This window comes from Astyanax mexicanus, chromosome 13, assembly GCF_023375975.1.
Source record: "Astyanax mexicanus isolate ESR-SI-001 chromosome 13, AstMex3_surface, whole genome shotgun sequence".
NCBI lineage: Eukaryota > Metazoa > Chordata > Actinopteri > Characiformes > Acestrorhamphidae > Astyanax > Astyanax mexicanus.
In genome coordinates, this window is record NC_064420.1 from 38,584,685 (window position 1) to 38,608,115 (window position 23,431).

Below are 23,431 nucleotides of genomic sequence, written 5' to 3' on the forward strand. Positions count from 1 at the left end.
TTTTTACAAGTGTATGTAAACTTTTGACCACAACTGTACATAGGCCTCCAAGACAGACTATGACTTCAACTTATATCTCAACAAATACATATTGTATTCATTTTTCAGGTCCCTTTTATAGCTCCACATTTGCACTTTCAAATGATAGGCTGGCTGGCAATTGAAAATTAAACCATTTTCCAAAAAGGTAAAAGCAGTGTATTTTACATATATACCTCTTAATACAGGTAGCATATTTAAATAATCAAAACACAGTTCTCAAATCTTTAGAAGAGAGGTGGAATGGACATTTTATTTTGGTGATTTTACAGAATTTGAACATCCTTCGTCCAAGCTTTACAAACAGATCAGTGCATTGTCTGTCATGGGGTTCTAATCAAAACAGCATTTAAGTTCACAAACGGACCTCTCGTTTTATTTAAATAAGTGAATGATGGATGGAACAGCCTGAAAATCGTTCAACAACAAAAACTGAACTCATAAAAAAAAAGAATCAACAAATGCTGCTTAAAACCTGTAGTGGCATATTTGACTCATGACCCCACACCAGCACACTCCAACATTTCCCCCAATGACTTGTGCAAGAAGACTGGATCAACCCAATCTCATTACATTACATTTTCTAAATAAAAAAAACCTCCAGCTTAATCAGACTTCTCCTTCTCTTTCATGTGAAGGAAGACAAAACTGAAGACGAACAGTCCAGCCATCATGGAGAACACGCTGGCGTAGTAGGGGAACGCAGAGGGAATGAAACGCTCATACTGGGTGTGCTGCAGTGGACGCACAGAGACCTGTGTAACATAAGAGACGTAATATATTACACTGTTACAAGCCACATACACAATTAATACAGTGAGAATTAATTTAAATTAAATAAGAATATGATACTTAATAAAAAAATATATAAAAATAAGTGTTGCACAGTAACTGATAGAGCATCAGTATCAGCACAGACACTGGCATTTAGGCAGCACCACTTTTGGCAATAGAGTACAGAGAATATTTGCACTGCTGTTTATACAGGTTCTTTTATACTAGCACTGTTATCCCCCCCGATCACTCTTGCACTTTTGCCTTGTGTCCCTTGTCTTAAGTATGTCTATCTGTAATCTTATTGTATTGTACATTTAGTGTCTCTCATTCTTTTATATTTGTAATCATATTTTCTGTACCTGCTGTAACTTAATCTCAATCCTCTGTATGTCCTGTACATATGCAGTATTGAGATTTGAAGCTTATTATATCTTAAATAAGGATATAGACTAGGTTTAGCGGTATGACGGTAATACCGTATAGCACAGTTTAAAAATATATCTTTAAACAAAGATGAGATTTTATGAACATAATGTGTCTGACAGCTTTACTGAGCATGAGTATTGAAGGCTAGCTTATCAAGGGATCTTCAAAACTCAACGCCACAGAAAAAAAACACCTATGCTTGTGCGCTGTCTGTACAGTCATTATATCATTCTTGTCTAAATGTTTATAAGCGGAGTTTCAATGTGTGCAGTGTTCACATAGTCTGTAAACACACTGAATGTTGTATTTAATTATCATTATTATTATTTAATGCGGTTGTAACCACATAAACACATGCCCCCAATAATACAGTACGCAGTAATATTTTGACATAGTATTAAAAAAGAGAAAACTGCCCAAGCATTGGTATCTGAAGAACCCAGATATTCAAATCTGCTCACCTGTGTGGAGGAGTAAAGATGTGTGTATCCCAGTCTGTTGTAATCGACTTTAAATTGAAACACTCCGTACACATCAGGCAGCTTAAACTGGACACTGTATTTGCCTCCTGTGTAAAAAGAGGAACAGAAATTTTAGTTATTTCTTGCATATTTATTTTTTTGTGTCCAAATTCTATCGATATTTAGACCACTGTGTTAATACCATTTTTCTTGAGGTAGGTCCTGACGAAGGGGTCAATTCTGACGAACTCTAGCTGAATGTCATCTCCATCAAACGGCACCCATCGGCCCTCAGACAACATCTCAATCACAATGCTGTACTCCTGTATTCAGAAATAAGCATGGAAAAGGTGGTAAATGCATTTCAAATTACAGGTAAATAAAAGACATTTAGGAATTCAGAATTCTGAAAATGTTGCTACTTTTAAATTTTAAATGTCATGGTATCATATTTAAATTTCAAAAATAAGGCAATAAACCCAAGCATCTAGATTACTGCTGTTGTTTTAAAAGTCTAATGAACAACTAATTAAAATAGTTTAAATAGTATGTTCACTCTCCGGTAGAGTGGTCAAATTTGATGTTCTAGATTAAAAACAAATATTTAAGTGTTATTTTCAAGGCATTTGGTAATATTTGGTATTTATTTAATTTTCCAATATTATTAATAATTAATCAAATGTAAAAGAGCAAAATACATGATTCCTAGTCTACAAACCTGATTCCGCTTGTTGTGACTAGACAATCTGATTCAAAGTTTTTTTTTAAAGTACATCACTCAGAAATTTACTCAGTATTGTAACAGATCATCAAACTGAAACACTGGTGGGAATCCCAGATTTGTACAGCTTATATTATACTTGTCATCTGGCAAACTCATTTATCACTCAGATATTGTGTACAGCACTGAACCAAGTAACAGTAGGACTCACCACAAGGTCAGTGATGGTGTAAGCTGCAGGAGGAGTGCTCTCCCCCACTGGGTGATGGGTTACAGCCCCAACTCTGAGGACACCTGCCTCTTTAAACACCCAGCGCGACAGAGCTTCAGCTAGATCCTGGTTACCAGTCTGTGAGAACCTAAACAAAAAAAAACAATGGAAAGTGAGAATATGCTGCATGTCTTTTTTTGTTAGCATTTAAAAACACTACTACCTACATTTCTAATTCAGCAGCTCACTGAGGGTAAAAATAGAGCATACCTGGAAAGATTAAATGTCTTTATAGAGATATATTGGTCAATTAATTTAAAGCGAGAATCTGCAAGTTTGGGGGACTTGGGGATTTAGAGGCCACTCTGGTAAGAATGTGTAACTGCACAGAGTATGAATTTAAGACAAACTGCTGTGTGTGTGAAATTATGTTTGAATATACTGTTTTGTTCATTTTGTTAATTTTTAAAATACTGTCAAAATGTAGAGAGCAACCACATTCAACAAACCCACCAGACCATTCTGTATTTAGAAATTATATATTAGACATAGATGGCTGTGCCACGAAACTGATCTCATTAATTATAATATTTTTTTCCTCCCAACCAAGGAATACTGCTGCTTTTAATTTAAAAGATTTAAAATCATAGGGACTGCTGCTTTAAGGTTACATTTTAAACAGTTAAAACAATACAAATACAATCTGTTTACAAAGTAAGAAGATACTGCTGAGTGACAAATGTATGTCTATGTTCTTATTAATACAAAACGAGCCCAACCTCTTAGAGCCTGGGACGGCTTTCTGCACAGCGGAGTTGAAGAAAGCATCACTGAAGAAATATAATGAACCACTGAAGACCACACGAGCATTGTTTCTTGCTTGGAGACCAGCAATCAGGAGGGTGTTCTTTCCAACTGCGTGAGGGTACTGCAATATCAGAACAGAGTAACGTAAATAAGAGTGAAAGCATAAAAATGTGAGAGCTCAGTCACAAATTCAAACAAGCTCAATCTTTAAAAAAAATAATAATTTAGCCCTACAAACAAGGGCTGCACATTATAGTAAAAAACTGACATAAGACAAAAAAAAAAAAAAACAGGATATCTATTTATATAGATTTTTCCCCAGAAGTCATAAATGCAACGTGTTACAGAATTAATAAGGCCCTCTGTCTTTAAATTATTAGAGTAAAATAAATCATACCGAGCAGATATTTAAAATAAATTGCAATTTTTGTAAGTTATACCCTAATATGGTTTAATGGTTTGCCTTAAGACATTGTATGTCTTGCAATGTGACTATTGCACCTTCACACATTTTGGTGATGATGCTGAAAATATATACTATGCAGCCCTATTGTAAAGGTCTAATGTTTACAGCAGAAATATATCATTTTTTTTATCAGAGCCATGTTCAAACATTACAAATTTAAGCTATCTGAATACGTACTTGTGTAATTGGACGATCAGGGAAATAGGAATAAGAGGTGGAGGAGCCGGTCAGAATGTCCAGGACCAGAGGGTTGTCAGGATCGGCCACCATGCTGAAAGAAGAACAAATATTAAGAACAAAACTAAGAATAGCACTGGACTTTAAAGATAAAGCCATTGTGTTTTGTACACCCTACATGCTATCTACCACCGACAGCACATCAACATATGAAGAGTTTCTCAGATAAAGGTATTCTTAAAAGACGAAACTTAAATGTTTTTGCAAATTAACTCATCCTATAATAAATATACATATAAAAGCATATATAATCCAGTAGCAGTACAAAAACAAGTTGACCTACCCAACACCTTTGAAGAGGATGGGTTTCTCAGTGGGCTTGCCAACAATGGTCGGAGCTTTAAGGAGGTTCTCTGGGTCTGCAACAATCAGAGTGTGCTGTAAAAAACAAATGAAGAAATAAAAGAAATTATAAGTCAATTATTAAATTTCCCACTAGATAAAACATAATATAATTAAAGTTTAAAAATAAAATTCATGCACATACACAAACTTTTCTCCACTCACCTCACCAGGATCAGACACGTCATAATTATGATGGTCAATAACACCAGTTTTCTCTTCATCAAACTCAATTCCACATTCACTTCCCAGCTCTCGCAGTGGGTCACCTGCAGGAAAAAAGGAAATACAGCTCTAACAAGGTCTATATGAAGTGGATATCTATCATAAATACAACTATTTAAAATAACTTACCAATATCTGAGCTGGCTGCCACTAGAACGTTGCCTCCACCATCAATGAAAGCTGTGATGGTCTCAACATTTATGTTTCCTCCAAAATCTGAAAATCATATGCAAACCATACAATCAGAACAAATATAAAATAAACAAATGAGATATGATTTAGTGATAAAGTGCCAAGGTTGTGTCTCACCTTCCACAGTCGGGGAGAAAATGATGAGATGGTCGTAGAGGAACTGGCCATACTTGATCAAGGAGAGGCTAGGATCATCAGCAGTCTTAAATGTGAGGTCGAATCCACGATCTGAGGAAAAGAGGAGCATAAAGCACATTTTTTTTAGAAACACAGCAGACAGGTGAGCTAGAGGCACTATATGTTTTGTTGTAAAATGAAAAATACTACGAGTGCAAATGATTTGTACTCAACATTTACACTGCAGCCAAACCCAATTAATCAAACCATATTATTCTTGTGTGATGAAACAAGTGATTAAACAGTCTTTAAAGAGAGTTCTAATTCATGTAGTACTCTAGATATACTATTATGGAACTGATCACAAAAGAAAGAATACCACCATAATGTAGGGATGAACAGAACAATTTTTTTTAACAACCAAACAAAACATTTGCCCAAATAATAAATAGAGAAAGATTTTATTTTCAGACAGACAGAGACGGGGAGAGAGAGACAAAGGCAAAGTCAGACAGAGGGAAACAGAGGCAGACAGTCAAAGGCAAAGACAGAGAGGCAGACAGCAGACAGATATAGAGGTAACGTTAGACAGACAGTAGCAGAGTCAGACAGAGAGGCAAACAGAAAGACAGTAGCAGAGTCAGCCAGAGAGGCAGACAGAAGACATAGAGGCAGCCAGTCAAAGAGGCAGACAGACAGATGCAGAGTCAGAAAGAGAGGCAGTAAGAAAGAGAGAGATTCAGGAGTCTATAAGATAGAGAGCGAGAGAAAGACAGACAGAGAGAAAGGCAGAAGCAGAGAGAGGGAGAAAATAAGCAAACAGAGAGACAGAGTGCAGGAAATTAAGTTACCAGTAGTGAATCAGATAGCTAGCAATGAAGCTAACCTATCTTACAGAAGCAAGATACACAAATAACCAAGAGTACATTATGATTAAATGAACAGTACTGGGGCTACAGTAATCTATACTAGAATAGTATTGTAATTACTGGTGTTTATAGCCCTGCAGTCTGTTCGGGGGCGTACAGTACAACTAGATTCAATGCAGAGAGTTCAGGGAGGGCCGCTGATATAGTCATAAATCAGTACTGAGTTAGAATGAAACTCTTTATTTGTTTTACTGTGTGTATATAACTCTGTATAAGCTCGGTATTAAAGCCAGTACTGTGCTATAGTCAGTTACAGGTATATAATAATATAGTCAGCAGCTCCGCGCTGCTCTCACCTGCTAGGCTGCGGAAGAAGATTGAATGGGTGTCTCTGATGTTCGGGTTATCCAGCAGAACCAGGGTCTTCCCGTCTCCCGAGACCGCCCGCACCACCAGGCACAGCGCTAGCGCCAGCAGCGCGCTTCTCCCAGGCCCCGCCGGTCCCCGCAGACCCCGCTCCGAGCCCGCTCTCCTGCCGCCCCGCGCTGCACAGCCCGACATCGCCATTTTCCTGCCTTGGACAACGTCAGCGCTAAAGCGGCTGTACACTCTGACCCGCCGCCGCAGCCAATCAGAGCGCGCCTCATGGAACGAAGATATTCCTCTATAACGAGACCCACCACTCAGGACCTGCCGGAGAGAAACACGAGAAAAGCTGCGGGCTTAATGCCTTACTGCCCACAAAATCTTACTTAGAAGGCTGTTTATTAATGAAAACCTCAGTATGAGTGTTTAACTGTGTTTTCTTTATTTGATTTAGCTGTTTTAACAGTTTAAAGTAATATCAAAGAGTCTCCAGAGAGAAGAATACCCACTTTAAAAATCTCTTAAGAGTTTGTCAAACCAACAGAGGGCGTTCCCGAGTCAGCCTAAAATGAACGCGTCCACATGGAACAATTGATCAAACACATAGTTTATAAATGTTTAATCAGAAAAAAAAAAAATATATATATATAAACAAATAATTTATTATACTTTCCAAAATTAAAGGAATATCCCGGATAAGTAGTTAGTTATTGCTTGTAATGATTTTGCTCCGTTCACCCCCATTCATTGAGGACTCCATCTAGTGGTTTGAACACCTTTATTGATATAATAGGAAAGTATGTAGGCTCTTCATAAACCGGCTTTGGTGTCATACATTGCCATTGAGTCAAAAAATAAAGTGGAAAAAACATGTCTGAAATACTTAAAATACTGTACAAAGTACAAGTGGACCTGGCACATCCTAAAGAAACCGACCGACCAACCGGCACATGTTACAGTAGTAAACATCTTTTAACACATCCAACAGCAGTCTCAACACACTCAACACTCCATCCGTTACGCAGTTAGCACAGCTTTTAGCACAGTTGGCACACCATCATGCACACAGTCAGTACAACTAGTCAGTAATGTTATCACACTGATTAACATTACGGAAAAAGGCAACAATGAAACCGGTAGCTATAACTTATCTCCCTCACGCATGTTCTCGTCAGATCTGCAGGTTATGAGTGCACTAAATGTAGATTAAAATCCGTTTTACTCTCAGCTGAGACAGAGGACCGTTCTCTTAAATTGTCCAGGGTTACAGGGTCCAGATCCATTAATCAGAATAATAGATTGTAATCAACACCCAAGATGTTGTCACGTGCTTGTTTTTTTCTGTACAGCTGCCGTAATTTTAGTCTGAGCGCTATACTTGAAGCATTTTTACGCATTTTGTGGATTTTCGCATCTTGTGAGCTTTTACGCGCCTTCTGCGCTTTTTATTGCATCTGGTGAGCTTTTAGGCATCTAGTGCGCTTTTACACATTCTGGTGAGCTTTTACGCATCTGGTGAGCTTTTAAGCAACTCGTGCACTTTTACGCATTTTGGTGAGCTTTTACGCATCTCGTGCGCTTTTACAAGTTCTGGTGAGCTTTTACGCATCTTGTGAGCTTTTACGCATCTCGTGCGCTTTTACGCGTTTAATGCACTTTTACGCATCTCCTGAGTTTTTACGCATCTCGTGCGCTTTTACAAATTCTGGTGAGCTTTTACGCATCTTGTGAGCTTTTACGCATCTCGTGCGTATTTTACGCATCTGGTGAGCTTTTACGCGTCTCGTGCGCTTTTACGCGTTTAGTGCACTTTTACTCATCTCCTGAGTTTTTACGCATCTCGTGGGCATTTTATGCGCGTTTTTACGCTGGGTCGCAAAAACATGAAAACATGAATGTACTATTATCTCTTGGGTAATTGTAAATTGTTGAGAAACATGTCTACTGGTTCACCACCAACCCATGCTACTAATAAATTAAATTGTGAACATTATAATTGATTTATATTAACATTAATTTAAAATCGCATTTATTTTTTGGCACTAATTTTTTTTTTTTTTAAAGATTTTATTAAAATGTATTAAAAAGTAATTTATATTTACTGGTAAGTAATTATGGACCAGTTCTACTACTGGCCTTATACAGTTGACCTAAAATACTAATAATCAGAACTGGTAAAATCACATTCAAAATTTGAATATGAGGAATTTACGCACAAGATCCCAAAATAATAATGAAACAATCAGCCTCAATTAAACTCCCTTGATCTGAGAAAAGTCTGTCCCCCATTTTAGCTCACCTTTTTATTGTGTTTTTTAAAATGTTTTATCATGTCAAATACCTTATATTTAACATGATACAGACAGTGAGTTAGGTCCTCCAAATATCTTTCCTATAATTATTCTAACAGTATTTTCTGATATAATGCTTTCGTCCTAGCAAAATATACTACCTGCTGTTTTATTGAAGCAGCTTTACCTATAAATTTACACCATCGTAGCACGTTTTGGCAAGGTAGCAAAAATGTGCCAGGTGATGTGGTGACTGCTGTAGGATGTGGCAGGTTGAAGGTGGGTGAAGAGCTGGTGTGTCGTCTCCTTTAAGATACGCTGGCCAGTGATACAATTGCCTGGGAATGTGACAGCTGATTTAGAAAGTGCCAGTTGGAGCAGCACTTCTTAAATAACATGGAACCAACCCCTACAGCTACTGTAGTCTTTAAAAGCTACATAAAAAGAAAATAAGTACACTATAATAATTGTTCACAATCTAATAGATATGATCTACATGACCCAAAAATGTATATTTTTTAAATAACAATAAAATTTTCTAAAAAAGATATAATCAAGAGGAAGATGGATGATCGCAAGTCATCAAACCAAGCTGAACTGCTTGAATTTTTGCACCAGTGGCATAAAGTTATCCAAAAGCAGTGTGTAAGACTGGTGGAGGAGAACATGCCAAGATGCATTAAAACTGTGATTTAAAACCAGGGTTATTGCACCAAATATTGATTTCTGAACTCTTAAAACTTTATGAATATGAACTTGTTTTCTTTGCATTATTTGAGGTCTGAAAGCTCTGCATCTTTTTTGTTAATTTTAGCCATTTTTCATTTTCTGCAAATAAATGCTCTAAATGACTATTTTTATTTGGAATTTGGGAGAAATGTGTGTTGTTTTATTCTATAAACTACAATGTTCATTTTACCTATAGATAGCAAAATCCGAGAAACTGATTCAGAAACTGAAGTGGTCACTTTTTTTTTCCAGAACTGTAAATCAACCTATCAACCTAAATTAATTTAGCTCATATTGGTAATGCTTTAGCTTGGACACATGAGTCACAGTAAATCAGTGTTCATTTACATTCATTAGCCTTAAAGGTACAAAGACAAAAACTATTAATGTTGAACTGTAAATGATAAAGATATCACCATGAAAATCAGAAAATAAAGGAATAAATAAGGAATAAAGGAAACATGAAGGACATTGTCAATTTAATATACAGTTGCCCACAAAATATATTTATAATGGAAACAGGTTCCAAGGATGGATACTGGTGCAATTTTTTTAAAGTACACTACCTTGTTCCTGTTTTATATGTCCTTTTATGAAAAGTATAAGCTATTTTACAGTAACATTACAAATCTTGATACATTTTACACAATGTCAAAAATGTGAGGAGTGTAATCAATAGTCTTTTGTTTTATATCAGTGTCTGACAAGAATGGCATATCAAAGCAATATGCAATTTTTAAGAATTAGCATTCATATCTGAAAACAAATATGTTCATAAATATATTTTACAGTCTATGCATGATTTGCTGCACACTTCCTACCATGCACTTGTGCTATGGTTTGAGAGAGTTTTTTGAAATGATCCAAACCACTTTATAAAAGCAAGCCCACAACGCAAGCCTGAATAAAAAAGAGATAGCATTTGATTTGGAAAAAATACCCCCTGACAAGGTAAAATTTATCCTAATCTATACTGGCTGGACAAACGCACAAACATTTGCCTTGTGCCTCAACTACTCTAATTTCTCTTTCTTTCAAAACTAGAGTTCTAAAGATCATATAAACATCTTATATCTCGCAGGAACTTCACTGAGTCTGACTGTCACAGATCTGTATAGTCTCTGTTGCGGCTTCTGTCTGAGCCTCAGTCTCCTCGACCCTTTCTTCAGTCTGAGCTTCAGACTGGACCACCTCGTCCTGCCCATCCTCAGTCTCCTCCTCTCCCTCCCGCGTGCGGAACAGGAGCTCTCCTCCCTGGATGACCTGCTCCGTGGTCTGCCAGGTGCCGTCTGCAGTGTACTGCTGGTAGAAGTCAGAGTCTGCCTGGAACATGACCAAGGCCTGGGCTGTGTGGATTCGCACGTGCTGGGCAAGAGAGCTGGCATCCAGGAACTTCTCACCACAGGAGTCACATGCATACAGGATCTGAGTGTTGGGATCTAAATGGATAAATGAAAGAAAGGATTCAGTTCACAAACTGTACATGATGTAGCAACCAGAAAAGATTTAAAACAGAAAGACACAGATGAATCATGATCAAATGCACATTTATTATTTTACTTTTTTTAAGTACAGGGTTCATATACCTTTCAACAAAGACATTTTATTGATTTTTATGACTTTTCCATGCCTTCATAGCCAATTTAAATGACCATATAATCTTTAAAATGTCAGTACAGACATGGCAAAGCACAAAAAAATAAAATTCCATGACAAAACTGGTTATAGAGGCTCATATCTCATTTAAACCTAACTGAAAACACTTTGAAATGTCACGTTTTACTAGCTGAATAACATTTGCCTTTTATGTGTCCGAATGAAGCCAGACAGCATTAAATCAGCATTATTCTCTATCTGTGTAATTTTACAGTTAAAGTTGAAGCTGAAACACCAGTCTGAATAGGACCCACATAGACAGCTAGCTAATGCAAAGAGATGTGAAGGATTTACCCAAGTTTTTTTTTATTTTATTTTTTAAAACCAAAACAGTCAATAAATGGATTTTTTTTTCAAACTTCCATGACTTTTCCAAAAAAGTTTTGGGTATTTTTCTTTTTCCAAAACATATCCAGGCCTGGACATTTTCAGGTTTTTCATGACGGTACAAACCCTGTAAATAGCTGAATAAATATATAGGTGTTTCGTGTATTCTGGAAAAAAAACACACTTTTGAAAAAAAATCATTTATTAGGTGTAAAATCTGGAAAACCTAATCGATATGGTGATATTTCTTTTATTCAAAATTATGAATAACTATCTTTTCACGTGATTAAAAAAAAAAAAAAATCCAATAAGTGTGTCAAATTTTGCTTAACAAAATTGTTGACCATTTTAACAATAGAGGACTATTTATTAAAGTTTCTCCCCTTTTATCCTCTTATGATGAAAAAATAACTTCAATCAACAATTTGCTGCAGTAGTAATTATTATTAATATTTGTTTTGTATTAGTGTAAAAATGCTATGTCTAGTCAAATAACCAATCATTTGTCTTACCAGCCTCCTGCACTTTCTCCACTGCCTTTGTAATTTCTGCTTTCAGAGCCTCAGTTTCATCCGCAGACACTGATGTTGCTACAGGTACCACTGGATCAGGAGAATAAAACACATCAGTATCCCTTAGCACCAACACATGCTTTTACATTCACTCATATATACTCATAAGTAGTTGAGACCAAGTGTTCTATTAAAAAAGTATTCAGATATTTTTGGTATCCAAGTATTGCACTTAAGTTTATTTTAAAATGTGTTACTCAGGTACTGAAAGTAAAAGTACAGTACTGTGTAAAATTCTTATTATTGTAACAAGAAACCATGCAGCACATAAAAATGTATCAGAGTAAAAGTATTAAACTCATGCAAAATATGTAGTGAAGTAAAAGTGGACGTAGGAGAAGTAGAGTACAGATACAGCCTTTTAATACTTAGGTACAGTAGTGAATCAGTTCTACTTCCTTACTATAAATCTCTGCATAAATGAAAGAAACATATCTTGGTTCTAGTTATAATGTAACTTGCACTAATTCTCTTACCAGTCAGCTGTGCCACTGCACTGGCAGCCAAAGCTTCTGTAGCTAAAGTCACAATGTCGTCTGTGGTGACCGTAACGATGTTGACCTCATTGTCTTCCAGTTCGGAGGCTGACGCAGAGGCAGGCAGCAGCTTCTCTTCTCCATCATCATCATCATCATCAGTCACTATCAGCCTCTTAATGCCTGCTTTACCCTGGTGAACAGTTTTAACATGGGAGCGGAGGTTGTCTACACGGTTAAATCCACGGCCACACTTGTCACAAAGATACGGTTTCTCTCCTGTGATTGGAAAAAACAAGAAAAGACAATAGAAAACTGACTTTTGATAGTAATTTAGATTTTGCAAAAATAATGAGACAAAGACAATGATCCACTCTCAGGCATTACATCGCCAAATAATGCATTTAAAGTTAAAGTATTTTTTATTTGATTCTGATGTAAAAATAATAAGGATTTTGAAAAAAAACTTGATGATACAAGCCTATTTACAACCCTGTTATTTTGCCTCTGACAAAAACAAACCTAGGATGTGGGGGATACTCTTTTTTTACTAGCTGCTTATGGTACCAACCACAACAGGCACACATAAACCGAATACTATAACACAGTTTTAGCACTGTAACAAAAATACTATAAGAACTATTCCTGAATTTTCTAGATCGTGTTGCTTCTCTCCCATTGTGTCCTCTTAGTGCAGTATGTTTTACGCAAGCTGAAGAGATTGTATGTTAATTAGCTCTTAGCTTTGCCCCCACTTGTTTCCCTGAGTTTGGATTCCTCTAGTCCAACCAATAATAAAAAAAAAACACATACATTTCCTTTTGATGTGTTTTTCCTTTTTAGCTCTGTTTTGGTTGTCAGCTGACCCTGCATTCACACTAGAATGCGGTGAGTCTCTCCGCGTTTGTCGCTTGTGGGCATGTCATAGCTCAGCGTGCGTGTGTAACTTGGTCCAGCTTCCGACAAGAAAAAAGGCACAAATAAATGTATAACTTTAACGGCCCTAAAAAAATATTTATTAAATGTGTGTTTGTATTAAATATGTATTTGTTAACTTAATTAAGATCACTAAAATGGTTGAAAATCAATGAATCATATTAATTAAAAATGTATTAATAATAAGACATGGTGAATGTTATTTATATATGTTTTATGTATATAAGAAACATTCACCATCCAGTCATTCTTATTCCTGGTTGAAAAATATACATTTTGGAGGGAAAATACGGTATAAATATGAGGACTCGCTTGGCCACTTTATACTGCACGTATGACTCCTGAGCTCACTAGAGTCTTGGCCGTTTCTGTGTGGTAGAAAGAAAATGCGAAAGAAACCAAAAGTTCAGAGAGCAGAAGCTTGAGGACCTCGGACCGCCTTTTATGTGATAGGTCCAAAAAAATGCTAGAAGCCAATCAGGTTAGAATGTCGCTTCACCACGTCATAATTAATTTGCATAAAGTTGAGAATATTTCAACCCCGTGTCGCTTTTCGCTCTGCTGCTTTGACGCTTGTTGCCTCTTGCGTGTCGCAGCCACAAATCGCGCCCTGCCGTATGAACTTATTTGTCACTCGTCACGTTGCCGCTTTCTAGTGTGAATCCAGAGTAAGGTAGTCTGGTTTGTTTAAGATGATTGGTTAGCATTAGCTTTTAGCCTAGCGTGGCTTAGAATTTGTTTTCCTAGCTTTTGCTTTGTAGCATTTCAAGTCTGAGCTCCCCTTTTGATTATGCTGGATTCTGTTTTGACGAAGTTACAGTGTTTGAGGTTCTATGTCGAAGTTACATAGACCCTAAAGCCATTCTAAAAATAGATCTTGTCAGAATTGTTGGTACCTGTGTGTATGATGATGTGTTTAGAAAGGTCGCCAACATTCACAAATGCTTTGTTGCAGGTGTGGCATTTGTGCGGTCGTATATTGTCGTGATGACGGATATGATTGGCCAGCTGGCTGGACTGCACAAACCTGCAGGGTATAATGTTACAGTTACACATCACTCGTAGCTTAAGTAAATCATTACATACAGTTAATTTATCACATTTTATTACATTTTATTAGATATGTGGAGCTTATACTGTGTATTCCAGTCACCTTTTTCCACAGCGGTCACATACGTATGGCTTTTCTCCAGTGTGCTGACGAACATGAGCGATGAGTGAACTGGCCTGTGTGAAGCCTTTCCCACAGATCAGACACAGACAGGGCTTCTCTCCTGCAGTAAACACATAAACCACATGTTATTTGCATGTCTGTCAAAACAATTATACACTAAATGACCTGAGAACTGAGAAAAAGAGCTGTCCACCTGTGTGAATGCGCACATGTCTCTGCAGTGCCCCAGGGTCAGCGAAGGCTCTCTGACAGTGCATACAGACAAAGGGCTTCTCTCCACTGTGAACTCGCAGGTGCCTCTTCAGGTTTCCTGTACAAAGGGACCAGTGTCAAGCTCTGCAACACCATGGACAAAGACACACAATGCTTCTTTCTACACGCGCCTCACCTGAAGTGGTGAACTGCTTTCCACACTCTTTACACTTGAGAGGCCCATCTGTGATATGAATCTTCAAATGAGCTTTTAAGTTTCCAATCTGGGGAAAAACATTTTTAATAAGCAGCTTGTATTTCACTGTCACATTAGAAATATATATAAAAAAATAATCATAAGTACTAGGGCTTAGACATCTATTATAACATTGTAAATGAATATTGAAATCATCACCAGTTTCATCATAACGTTTTTGATGGTCTTTGTGACTGCACTTGAGGATACTTTTAAAGTTCTTTAAATTTTTCAGATTGACTGACCTTCATTTCTTAAAGTATTTTTTTCTTTACTTGAGTAGTTCTTGTCATTATATGGATTAGAACATTACTCAAATAGGGCTATTCACTGTATACCAACTCTACCTCTTTACAACTTTACAACTGATGCTCTCAAACACATTAAGAGGTTAATTCAAGTAATTAACTCTTAATAAGTTCAGCACAGCTGTTAACTACAATGCAGTTTTTATTTAAGTAATGAACAAACACTGAATTTAAGGAGGTGAACTGTATGCACAAATCTATCTTGTGGCAGTACTGTAATGCATAATATCATGCAGTCATGGGTCAAAAGCCTCACACATGGATGCCACAGCCTATTTAAGAATTGCTGTTGATCATGAGCATCCTCTCATGACAGCAGTTTAGCCATTTTCTAACAGCTACATCCAGCATGACAATGTACATAAATCCAACAAGATGACTTTTGGCTGTCAAAAAGCAAGTCTATTTCATTTGGCACCTTGACATTGATAATGAGTTTTCAGTATGCATCAATGGTTTTCCCACTCAATGTATCTGAATATAGTAGCTTTGAGAGATGTGGCAGTGTGGGAGACTATGAACTTTTATAAGCACCTGAAAATCTGCAGAAACTGCATTATGCATTAAGGCCAACATTAACTGGATTTGCAAAATAATGTTTCCAACATCTTGTGGAATCAATCCAACAAAGAATTGTGGCTGTAGTGAGAGCAAAAATAGAAATCCCTCTCCAGGATCAGTATAGGGTCCCTGTTAAATTGCTCAGTGAGGTGAACCCTGATGATATCCCATACTACTGAAAATTACAATTACAGTTGACTGACAATTTCTGTCCATCACAGGGATAATACATAGCCTACTGCTACAGCCTCCTCTCATATTTATTTAATTCCATTCCTACTGTTTCCCACCCTCCATCTCACCTGATTGAATTTCTTGTCACAGTGTGGGCATTTGTGACCCTTGTCCGTGTCGTGTGTCTCCAGGTGGCGCATCTTGGCCGTGGGGTCGGAGAAGGCCCGATCGCAGTAGTCGCAGTGGTACGGCTTCTCGCCAGTGTGCACCAACTGGTGCCTCTTCAGGTTGCCCGATGTTGTAAAGAGCTTACCGCAGTCCTCACAGCTGTATCGAGCTTCACCTGTGTGACGCTTTCTGTGGAGGTTCAGCAGGCTGATCTGCCGGTAGCTCTTCCCACATGTAGAACAGCAGTAGGGCTTTAGTGGACTGGAGGGAGAGAAAAACAGAAAGAGAGACAATAAGTTCACAGTAAAAGTACTGTGGCCACTGAGATTTTAAGAGCATAACTTTCCAATTACAGGGTTCATACACTTTTTAACCAATACATTTTTTATGACTTTTTCATGCCTTCAAGACAAATTTTCATGACCACACGATTTTTGAAACAGTGCATACATGGACCATAAAAACCAACTAAAACTATAATCGAAAAATTGATTATAGTAGGTTTAAAATAAATCTGACACACAATCTTTAACAATAAAATGTGCGTCAGATCCTCACAGCTCCAATGTGTAGGGTTAAATTACTGAATTAACTCTAAGCGGATGTATTTTGTTAGCTAAAAAATAGATTTTCTCCATCAATAAACACAAACACAAAGATGTGTAGAGCAAATTTCCATGACTTTTTCTAAACTTTCTGGGTATTTTTATTTTTCCAAAACTTATCCAGGCCTGGAAATTGCTATTTTCAAATTCCATGACTTTTCCAAGTTTTTCATGACCATACAAACCCTGTAATCAACAGTCCTCCTTTATGTATATATAAGACTTGAAGAAAGCAATATATACATAAGGTGTGTATTCTTAATGAAGAACTGCTGCGTTTGGGCAAGACAGAAAAATTTAAGAGAAAGTCCATTTCACTCGTTGCTGACTCACCTGTGGGTCTTTTCGTGTGCTTTGCAGGCGGCCGGGTCGGAGAACGCTTTATTGCAGTCTCTGCAGGTGAAGGGCTTCTCCCCTGTGTGAATGCGCATGTGCCGTTTAAAGTTTCCTGTGTGTGTAAACTTCTTCCCACAGTCCTGTAAAAACAATGACAATAAATTCTACAAAAAATGTGCCTAAATAGATTAGATATACACAATGTTCAATAACTGTATTGTTCACTAGCAGTCTAACTAGTGGTTCAGACAACGTACATATTGTACGTCATTCACTCATGTTTATCTACTGTTTTGGAGTGTCTGGAAGGATCAGTTCCTTTTTATTTGATGGATAAGCACAAAAAAGTACATGCCATGCCAGCAGTTCAATGCACAATTGCCAAAAAAACAACTTGATGACCCTCATTTATTTTGGAATAATGTTCTTGGGACTGATAAATCAAACATTAAAAGTTACAGAACAACTGACTTTCGCACAGTGGAACCCTTAAACAGGTTAACACAATACAAACACATGATCAGCAGTTAAACATGGTGGTGGAAGGGTGACAGTGGGGGTGCTCTGTTGTTTTAGAGACCAAGCGACTTCAAACCAATAAGCATCAAGACTATGGCAGAACAGCTCTTCTCTGGTGAGAATGTGTAATTACACAGAAGCTGCCAATTTAAAATATTTAGAGACATAAGGTGCATTTACACTGCGCATGATGCAAATCGCTGCAAAATCGCTGACTTCCCTGGACTAAAAGCGTCAAACTAAAATCCAATACCAAATCTTGTGAATGAAGCCTAAAAATAAATCAAATTATGGTTCACAATTTATTACACTAAACTAAAGCACCACTCACCTCACACTTGTGTGTGACAGAGCCGTATGCTCTGGACTCACTGCGTTCAGCCATGGAGCCAGCCCTCATAGCCTTATCCTCTCCTCCATCTGCTGAATCTTCTTCCTCATCCTCTGCTTCCATCTGCTCATCCTCCTCTAGGTGCTGCTCCTCTTCAGCAGTGTCTTCTTCCTCCTCCTCCGTCATATTCTCGTCAGTGGAAGGTTTTGACACAGCTGCCTCACCAGAATCCTCCTCTACAGGAAACTCTATAGGAAGATTCCCCAAAAAAAGTATTATCACAATTTATAACCTTATAATTATAAGTAGGGAGTCACTTAATATTTTTGGATGTAACTGAACAACCAAACAGAATCAAATCATCAAACACATTTTTGCAGGTTTTCATTTATGATGCCACTTGAAACCTAATTATTTTTGTCTCAGCAAATATACTAACAAAGCCAAATATGTATAATTTTCATTGCTGAATATTCTGTGCATTTCCAATTGTAAACAAACGTTTTAGCACCCACAGTCAAATAATATACAAAACTGTGGGCACTCATGGTCAAACTAGGGTGATAAAAAAAAAACATGGGTCATTTTCACAGACAGGGATTTTGCGCCTGTAAATAGACACTGTCTATTGAAATAAAGATGTAGTTTGGCACTAGGCTTAATCATTAGACTTAATCCAACCAAATATGTGTCATATGCACAGGTTGTGCTACATATTACATTATGCTTATTTTAACAAACACAATGAATTCAGCAAATGAAGCCTAATTAATTGAATTAATTGAAATTAAATCATTTTTTTAGGTTCCTATAAAGAATGTATAACCTACTTATTTTAATTTATTTAAAAAAACATGTAATCTGACCAGGGGTATCAACACTGGAGAAAAGTAGGTGTTTACCTTGTGTGGACTGGCGCTTAGCAGCATATTTTGATTTGCTCCTCCGTGTGCTTACGTAAGATCTTCTAGCTGCAGCCCTCTGTGAGACTTCTGCAGAAAAACATGTGGATTAGGTTATACAGGTATCTTAGTTAACACAGCAGGTCAAAGTGGCCCAAATCTGATTTTAAATGTTTTATACCCATCTTTTTAAACTTAAAACATCTTTAACATTTGTCTGAACAGTTTGCACTGTGGAATAAATGCACATGTGCAAAATATATGATCTCATGTCATTTCTCCCCCCTTACAGCCTTTTTTTCCTCATTGATGTAAAAATAGCTTGAATTCTGATCTGGCTGTTGAAAATACCAGATTCAGTGTGTTTTTTGCTGTTTACACTGCCACATGAAAAGTTATTAAATGTGGGTCACTTTTACATGCTGTGTGAACATATCCAAAAAGACAATAGAAATAAAGCAAACCACAACAGAGAACAGAGAACAGACACTGACTGGGTGCGTAATCTGCATCAGAGGGATCATCTTGATACTCCATCACTTCTTTCGTTGCGCTCTCCTCCTCCACATCTGGTTTGCCATCAGACAATTCAGCTGTCTTCTGCTTGGCAGACTGGCCAGGTCTGGGTGGTTTTTCACCTCTGTCCCCTGATGGCTGAACACCTGTGCTTTGGCTCTCAGTTGTGCTACATGTAGCTTGCTGATCGTCTGCCGTTTCTGATGACAGGGGAGCTTCATGAGCCTCAGAAACTTCATTCTGTGCCGCGGCATCACTGGCCTGTCCCTCCAGCAAAACTTCATCATTTTTCTTGACCAGTCTTTGATGTTCTTCTACTGGTTCTGCTACAATTATTAGAGAGACATAAATGGCATAGATAAATATATGCAAAATAATAATACAAATATTTTAGCAATTATTAGATTATATAGACAAATAAAGTACTGACCAGTGCTAGGTGCTGAGGGGCAAGCAAGGGACTTGTAGGCAGAACAAGCATTGACAATTTCTTGCATTTGAAGGAAAGTGGCAACAGCCAACACATCTTCTAAATTCTGAGGGTTCAGCGTCAGCTTGGCCGTGTACATAAATTCGAGGACCTGCCCAAGACCTGCAAGGATCACAGTGACATTGAGACGTATAAAAAAAAACTTTTCATGCATACATATAATTAAATATATGTGTTTTGGATCATTTTGGAAATAAGGTTATTGGTTATTCACATGGCTATACAGTCCAGTCAGAAGATTACAATCACCTCCTTGTTTATACACTTACTGTCCATTTTTCATGTGCACTGATCACACAGTAGCACTCTGTAGTTATATCATTTTACACTGTAATCCTTATGTTTCTCTGCATACTCTATTATACTCCTTTCACCCTGCTGTTTAGTGGTCAGGACCCTACAGGACCAGCACAGAGCAGGTATTATTTGGGTGGTGGGTCACTCTTAGCACTGCAGTGACACTGACATGGAGGTGGTGTGTTAGTGTGTTGTACTGGCCTTTACAGAGTGGATAAGATACAGCAGTGCTGCTGAAGTTGTTAAACACTGTGTCCACTCACTGTCCTCTGTACTGGACACTCCTACCTAGCTGATCCAGCTTGTAGATGTATAATTCAGGATGTATCTTTTGCATAATTCTAGTTGATGAACTGTTCTCAGTGCAACACTAAATAGAACAAAACTACAAAGTGCTCCTATAGCAGCTCCGCTTTGTAGAGCTAATAAAAAAAGAAATGTACTTACAAGTAGGTGGTCATAATATTGTGGTTTGATATACACATGGATTGAATATGCAAATAGATATGTATGAACTGAATATAAACATTATGTCTACCTGCAGCATTGCTGATATCCAAATGCACAACATCCTTCTGATCCAGAAATAGTGTATGGAAGTAAGCACTGCATGCTGCCAGCACAGCCTTGTGCGCCTTGAAGTCCACACCGTCAACCACAAACGTGCAGTCACACAGCAGCCCCTGCTGCCGCTGATGGTTAAGCTGCTCTAACACTTTTCCACTGTGCCATGGGAAGTCCATCGCTGGCGCAGCGGACTGACTGCTGGCTTTGCTCTGGATGACCGTGTCCTAAAACAATGTGGAGAAAAGCAGGAAGCAGATGATACATATACTTCCAACATTTTTGCCTTTTACTTACTTTTTGACATGGTGTTCATAGACTTCTGCACTATAGAACAAATTCAGCTTACAACTTTTGGTCATCATTTCAGAATTACAGCTGCACCAAATTAGAAAACACTGACAGTGAGTCTGTGATACTAAAAAATACAGGAATTCTGACCAGAAGTCATAGTGGATCAGCGATCCAATATGTCATGTCATTGATAATTCACTCTGTGTTTATAAGTTTGGAGTAAGATAAGTTATACTGGGCAGAAATAAATTTTATTCTAAAAGATCTGCAATAAGATAAGAAGAAAATAACATCCTGCTATAAGACTATTACACATGCCCATGTGGCACGGACGATAGTGAAACAAAATATTGTGCAGCCCTATTTTTTTTTTTTACCATTTTAAAGTGGGAATGTTGTTGTGATGCAGATTAAACCAATTCTCATAACCCAAATTGGTCAGAAGCAATGGTTGTATACAGTCATTGGCCAAAAGTAGGTGACGAGAGCTAGAAATCCAGGGTCAGTCACGCTATAGCAGGGGTGTCCAAAGTTTTTAAAGGGGCCAGACTGAACTATAGCAAAATACCCAAAAGCCCATTTACCTTTCCAGAAATATTTAGAACAAAATGTTAAAATACAAGTTATGTAATTGTTGTTGTGTTTTATATGTTGCATAAAATATTTACAGTCATGTGCCAGCAATAAAAAACATAAGCATGAGCTGCTCACTGAATTTATCTGATTCAATTTTAATATTGTATTGTTAATATTTAGAAATGGGTCTGGGCATTTATGGGTTAAAAGATATAAAACTATTTTCACAAAAAAATTACGTTTATTCAGTGTTTTTGCTATCAGGGTACAACATTGTAATGTGGGTTTTGAACCCTTGTGATCAATATTCCAGCACTTCATCCACTTAATCACCACTGCCAATAATGTAGCTACAATAATACTGGGAAGAAATTACTAACGTTAGTGAAACTAACCTACATATATTTACACACTATTATTTACAATCCATTTTATTCTTATTATGGAAAACCTGAAATCATTTCTGGACTTAAATTCCCAATAAAACCTTACATTTAACCAGGCAATTCATTAAGAACATATTCTTATTTACAATAACAGCCTGGCAGCTTAAATAACTAAGCTAACGCTAGTTTATCTGTTTACCAATCTTTAGCTAAGCTAGCTAGTTAGCTACCAAGCTAACAGTATTTATTATATATTCTCTATGTTTGAGCCTCTTTGGCTCGTTTATATAGCATAACAGCCAAAGCAGAGGGGTGGAGCCAAAAGCTCTTGGCCTTATAAAATGATATATTATGAGTTATGTGTTTTTACTGTCTGTTAAACGTCTGTGTATCGACTAAATGTGAAATTAGAGCTGTAACTACACATCTCGACGATGTAGCTGATTGATTATAAATCCTGCCCTCCGCCCCGATCTGTCTCCGGGATGAACTCAGCGTGCCTGGCCGCGCTCTACGCTTCTAAACAGCATGGAGGCGGCAGCAGCGGCCTGAGCCCTGCCCGTACTCCGCTCCGTCCGCTTCTCTCTCTCTCCCTAAAGCCGCTTAATCGCGCTAAATCAGCGGATCACAGCCTTCCTCGCCTGCTCCCCCTGCCTGCGCGCCTTTTACCCAAACCGGCGGACTTACTCTCGCAGTTTCTGACTCTCCGCGGCTCCCAGCGATCGAGCTATTCGGTGATCGGTCTCGGTGCGCGGACTCCCCGCTCCGCCATCTTCCGCTCTCTGATCGATTGATAGTGGCCGAGCTGTGGCGAGGAGATCGGCTCTGCGCATGCGCCTGAAACACATGCTCAGCACGGCCGTAGGATGGCGCTCTTCACCCACAAACAACCCTGTAATTCAGCCACCCAGCTTGTATTTCAATGTTGAATTAACGTTGAAATTGGTGTTGATTTTAAAAAGTGAATCAACATTGATATGATAACATTCAACTTTTAATAAACCATAGCTCACTTTCGGGATGCTCAAAATTATTTGGAAAAGAAAAAAACAAAGAAACAAATTGTGTATGCCGTGTTCAGTGTGACGTTTATCAGATCAATTTTTTTTAATTCTAAAAACAATAAACTGGGTGTTAAACGTATTTAATTAAAAAAATAATACTTATTAATAGAGTGTAACGTTAGCAGTTCATTTCTCTGACTGTGAGGCTAAATTATTAGCAACTAAATGTAAAACTTTATTTATTTATTTATTCATGTTTGGTAAAGGATTTTTATAGTTTTTTCCACTTATCTACTTCTACATTTCTACCCCTCACAATCAGAATTTAACAAAAAATATAACAAATAATTATTACTTGATTTTTTGTTTACCAATCTGATTATATAATCCAACCATTTTATGTTATGAGATGCAGAAATGTAAAATTAAATAATTAAGTAAAGAGTCACGTTTTTATTTTCACAGAAATTCTAATTGTGAGGGGCAGAAATAAAAAACTTGAAAATTGGAAAAATTTATGTAAACCCCTTTTTTC

General features: G+C 37.5%; 2 protein-coding genes across 4 annotated transcripts; both read right to left on the reverse strand.

Moving 5' to 3' along the window:
* Positions 1-265: 265 nt before the first annotated feature.
* On the reverse strand, positions 266-6,471 carry ddost (dolichyl-diphosphooligosaccharide--protein glycosyltransferase subunit (non-catalytic)). Its single transcript, XM_007246253.4, has 11 exons — positions 6,247-6,471; positions 5,022-5,132; positions 4,842-4,928; positions 4,653-4,756; positions 4,429-4,523; positions 4,086-4,179; positions 3,415-3,563; positions 2,636-2,783; positions 1,906-2,026; positions 1,704-1,810; positions 266-794 (listed from the first exon to the last, which is right to left on the reverse strand). The coding sequence occupies exons 1-11, from the start codon at positions 6,455-6,457 to the stop codon at positions 645-647; spliced, it is 1,377 nt and encodes a 458-aa protein (XP_007246315.3). The 5' UTR covers positions 6,458-6,471; the 3' UTR covers positions 266-644.
* A 3,267-nt stretch (positions 6,472-9,738) lies between these two features.
* Positions 9,739-22,686, reverse strand: zbtb17 (zinc finger and BTB domain containing 17). 3 transcript variants are annotated; one of them, XM_007246252.4, is made up of 15 exons: positions 22,580-22,686; positions 20,611-20,863; positions 19,716-19,877; positions 19,264-19,608; positions 18,770-18,859; positions 17,868-18,115; positions 17,015-17,157; positions 16,037-16,337; positions 14,806-14,893; positions 14,611-14,727; positions 14,397-14,517; positions 14,140-14,270; positions 12,308-12,586; positions 11,772-11,861; positions 9,739-10,715 (listed from the first exon to the last, which is right to left on the reverse strand). In XM_007246252.4, exons 2-15 carry the CDS (start codon positions 20,813-20,815, stop codon positions 10,363-10,365), a joined length of 2,673 nt encoding a protein of 890 aa, XP_007246314.3. In that variant the 5' UTR covers positions 20,816-20,863; positions 22,580-22,686; the 3' UTR covers positions 9,739-10,362. The 3 variants fall into 3 exon arrangements, with proteins under 3 accessions (XP_007246314.3, XP_022532959.2, XP_007246313.3); XM_022677238.2 differs by having other exon boundaries at positions 18,770-18,856; positions 19,264-19,611; XM_007246251.4 differs by having other exon boundaries at positions 19,264-19,611.
* Positions 22,687-23,431: the final 745 nt, after the last annotated feature.

What these genes read in the sequence shown, in the direction of transcription:
- ddost (XM_007246253.4), bottom strand. Translation starts at nt 6,457, where the DNA reads ATGGCGATGTCGGGCTGTGCAGCGCGGGGCGGCAGGAGAGCGGGCTCG. An exon ending in TTTCTCCCCGACTGTGGAAG is followed by an intron (nt 4,929 to 5,021) that starts GTGAGACACAAC and finishes TATGATTTTCAG; the next exon opens with ATTTTGGAGGAAACATAAAT. An exon ending in ACACCATCACTGACCTTGTG is followed by an intron (nt 2,027 to 2,635) that starts GTGAGTCCTACT and finishes TTCTGAATACAG; the next exon opens with GAGTACAGCATTGTGATTGA.
- zbtb17 (XM_007246251.4), bottom strand. Translation starts at nt 20,815, where the DNA reads ATGGACTTCCCATGGCACAGTGGAAAAGTGTTAGAGCAGCTTAACCAT. An exon ending in TGTGACCGCTGTGGAAAAAG is followed by an intron (nt 14,271 to 14,396) that starts GTGACTGGAATA and finishes TATACCCTGCAG; the next exon opens with GTTTGTGCAGTCCAGCCAGC. An exon ending in TGCAGTGGCACAGCTGACTG is followed by an intron (nt 11,862 to 12,307) that starts GTAAGAGAATTA and finishes CTCCTGATCCAG; the next exon opens with TGGTACCTGTAGCAACATCA.